Source organism: Merops nubicus, unplaced genomic scaffold (genome assembly GCF_000691845.1).
Source record: "Merops nubicus isolate BGI_N331 unplaced genomic scaffold, ASM69184v1 scaffold16074, whole genome shotgun sequence".
Classification (NCBI taxonomy): domain Eukaryota; kingdom Metazoa; phylum Chordata; class Aves; order Coraciiformes; family Meropidae; genus Merops; species Merops nubicus.
Window position 1 is genome coordinate 8,588 of NW_008602407.1, and position 3,526 is coordinate 12,113.

General features: G+C 50.4%; 1 protein-coding gene across 1 annotated transcript in view; it reads left to right on the forward strand.

The window, feature by feature from the left end:
- EMC1 (ER membrane protein complex subunit 1) overlaps positions 1 to 2,901 on the forward strand; it is a gene marked incomplete at its 5' end in the record, with an annotated part of 11,015 nt that extends 8,114 nt beyond the window's left edge. Inside the window, 6 exons of the mRNA XM_008938356.1 lie at positions 349 to 486; positions 831 to 1,004; positions 1,162 to 1,372; positions 1,588 to 1,672; positions 2,128 to 2,257; positions 2,656 to 2,901. Of these exons, the coding sequence (XP_008936604.1) occupies positions 349 to 486; positions 831 to 1,004; positions 1,162 to 1,372; positions 1,588 to 1,672; positions 2,128 to 2,257; positions 2,656 to 2,835 (918 nt within the window). The remainder of the gene's footprint in view (positions 1 to 348; positions 487 to 830; positions 1,005 to 1,161; positions 1,373 to 1,587; positions 1,673 to 2,127; positions 2,258 to 2,655) is intronic.
- Positions 2,902 to 3,526: the final 625 nt, after the last annotated feature.

Here is a 3,526-nt window from a genome sequence, read left to right on the forward strand (position 1 = left end):
GAGCAGCTGCCCAGAGAGGCTGTGGAGTCTCCTGCTCTGGAGAGATCCCAAATCCTCCTGGCTGTGACCCTGGGCACCCTGCTGTGGGTGAGCTGCTGGAGCAGGGGGTGGGATGAGATGATCCCAGAGGTCCCTCCCAAACCCACCACGCTGGGGCTCTGGGATTCTGTACTGGTAGATTGTTTGGTTTGTGGAGCTTTGCTCAGAACAGAAACAACTCAGCCTCAAAATGTGCCTAAGAAACTCCCACAATTCAAAAGCAAGAGAAAGCTCCCAGAGTCTTACTGGTGGAGCTGGTATCTTTTGAGGACAAGCTAAAACCTCCACCATCATGCTTCTTTCTTGCAGGACCTGACAACAGAGGAGAGCTGGGAGGTGTTCATCCCCACAGAGGTGCAGAGGATAGTGACAGTGAAAGGGAAGAGGTCCAACGAGCACGTGCACTCCCAGGGCCGGGTGATGGGCGACCGCAGCGTTCTCTACAAGGTGCCCCTGGAGCTTCTGCCTGACTTTTTGCTGATGCATTCTCACCATTTCTAGGTGCTACGTTGAGGTTCATTACCCTGCAGTGCCATTTTTTGTCTAGCTATGCATCAGTCTCCACAACCCTCTGCAGAAGATGCTAATTTTGGTGGAGATGTCTTCTGTAAAATGTTTTCGAATCAGTCCAGAGTCTGGTGGTGGGGAAAGAGCTGCCTGATTTCAAGTGATCTGTGCTAATAAGATACTTTGTTTATTATATGCCTAGTTCCAGATGATTTGCAGATAAACTAAGAGCCTGTGGCACTAAAGGGGATGATCTCATTTGTTGTTTTTTATGTTTCCTTTAGTCCTTGAACCCCAACCTGCTTGCTGTGGTGACAGAGAGCACAGACACGCACCATGAGCGGACCTTTGTTGGCATCTATCTGATTGATGGAGTCACTGGCAGGATCATCCACTCCTCAGTCCAGAAGAAAGCCAAGGGACCTGTCCACATGGTTCATTCAGAGAACTGGGTGGTGGTAAGAAGTTTATCATTGCTTGGCCTTTACATTTGGGAGGTAGGGGCAGTCGCTGGACGTGGACGGGGAAGGCTGTTTGACCGTTCCCTGTCGTTTCCTCCTGCCTCTGTATTATTGACTCTCCTTGTCCTGTATTCCTAAAAATCTCTCCCTCCAGTACCAGTACTGGAACACGAAGGCCCGTCGGAACGAGTTCACTGTGCTGGAGCTGTATGAGGGCACAGAGCAGTACAATGCCACAGCCTACAGCTCCCTCGACCGCCCCATTTTGCCTCAGGTCCTCCAGCAGTCTTACATCTTCCCGTCTGCTATCAGTGCCATGGAGGCCACCATCACTGAGAGAGGCATCACCAGCCGACACTTGCTCAGTATGTACACGTGGCTCCCTCCCAAATGTGCTTGTGCTCCCTGCACAGGCCAGGATTTGCACTGAGAGGGCAGTTTATTGCCAAAATTCCTCCCTGTGGGCTGCCTTAGACTGCCAGCAAGTTCAAGGCTAAGCACCAAGAGAATGCTTAGGTTAAGTGTTAGAAAATGCTGGCAGAAAAGGCCATTTTTAAGATGGGTTTCTTTTGCTGCACAGTTGGGCTTCCCTCTGGGGCCATCCTCTCCCTCCCAAAGGCTCTGCTGGATCCTCGTCGCCCAGAGATCCCTACGGAACAGAGCAGGTAGGGAAAAGCAGCTGGGAAGAGAGGGGGGCTGGATTTTTTGTGTAATACAGTAGTGTGAAGCAGAATAACTTGTCCTGGACAGACTGAGGGCAATTCTTGCATGTAGTTTAGCCAAGTTGCTTCGTTCCTCATCTGTGACAATGGGACATTTGTCTGTAATGCAGCAGAGCTGACCATTAGCAAATCCAGCCTCTTGGCTGCACAGTCAGGGCAACTGTCCGGAGCTTTTGGAATTGCACTGATTTTTCTATCTTTAGAAGGCTGCTGCACTGTAGTCTGACCCCAGCTGGTGGGGTTTGGTTTTCATCCTGCAGCAAAAATGAATCTGCACTGGGAAAAGCTGCTAAATTTGCTCTCTCAGGGCAGCTTGTGATAATCAGACTCATAAATCCAGGTGATGTCTTCACTGTGCTGTTGGATTGGGTTTTGATTTCTCTTTAAATGCATTTCAGAGAAGAGAATCTGATTCCATACTCCCCTGATGTGCAGATCCATGCTGAGAGGTTTATCAACTACAATCAAACCATATCACGGATGAGGGGCATTTATACAGCCCCCTCTGGCCTAGAATCTACTTGTTTGGTGAGTGCAGGGTGGAGCATTACACCAGGGGAGGTTTGGGTTGGATCTGAGGAAGAATTTCTCTCCTGGCAGAGTGGTGAGGGATTGGCCCAGGGAGGTGCTGGAGTCCCCAGCCCTGGAGGGGTTCAAAAAAACATATGAATGTGCCACTTCAGGATGTGGTTTAGTGGTCATGGTTGGATTTGATGACTGTAAAGGTCTTTTCCAACCTTTATGATTCTGTGAAGATCAGTGTGGGGCTGTGGAGTTGGTGATGGAGCAGCATGAGAGCACAGCCTGTGGAGGAAGGTCTGTAACTCCTGCTCACCACTTTTCATCAGAGCTGTAGACCCAAGCCAGTCATTTTTGGTGTACCCTCTTTTATGCTGCTTTACCAGCCTGTGATCTCCTCTCTTCAGGTCGTTGCCTATGGGCTGGACATCTACCAGACCCGGGTGTACCCCTCAAAGCAGTTTGATGTCCTGAAAGACGACTACGACTACGTCCTCATCAGCAGCGTCCTCTTCGGGCTGGTCTTTGCTACCATGATCACCAAGAGACTGGCCCAGGTGAAGCTGCTGAACAGGGCCTGGCGCTAAGGCTGTGGCTGCAGGGGAGGCTGAGGCTGGAGGAGGCAGCTGAGACTCAGCCTGGGTGAAGAGCTGTCTCCCCACATCACCTCTGGCTTGGGTTCGGGATTCTGGCTGACGTGGCTGATGGGTGCAAACACCTCTGTGACATTTTTGCTGGAAGGTATTTGGGAGGAGAAGCTGCTAGTGAAACAAAATGATACGCTGCCTACGTGTCTCCTGGGGAGAAGAAATGGAAGAGAGGTGGAAAAGAGACATTAGTCTGACTACAACTCTCCCAAACCCTAAAATCTGCCACCGCCTCATCTCCTTGATGTTAGGGAAGAGAATACCACAGACATGTGTCCTCTTGCTCCTCACCTCTTTGGCCAGTGTCTTGGCACGAGGAGGATGTGGGGTTCTTGGCTGTTGGAGGGTGATTGTGTGTGAGCTACTGTGTGCCAGGCTGCAGAAGAGGAGACCTCAGGTTGTTGCCTTAGGACAGAGGTTACAAAATGGGTGGGAAACAGCATTGTTGGGTCCTGAAATTACACTGCAGGGCTGGGGGAGCAGTTTGGATGTAAAGTCTCTCCGTGTTCTTTATTTATTGAGAAGGAACCAACGTTCTCAGCATATGATTTTTACGTTTTCCTGTATTTGGTGCACAACACTGGGTTAAGGTGTCCTGGCTGGGACACCGCTCACCTCCTTGTACTCTCAT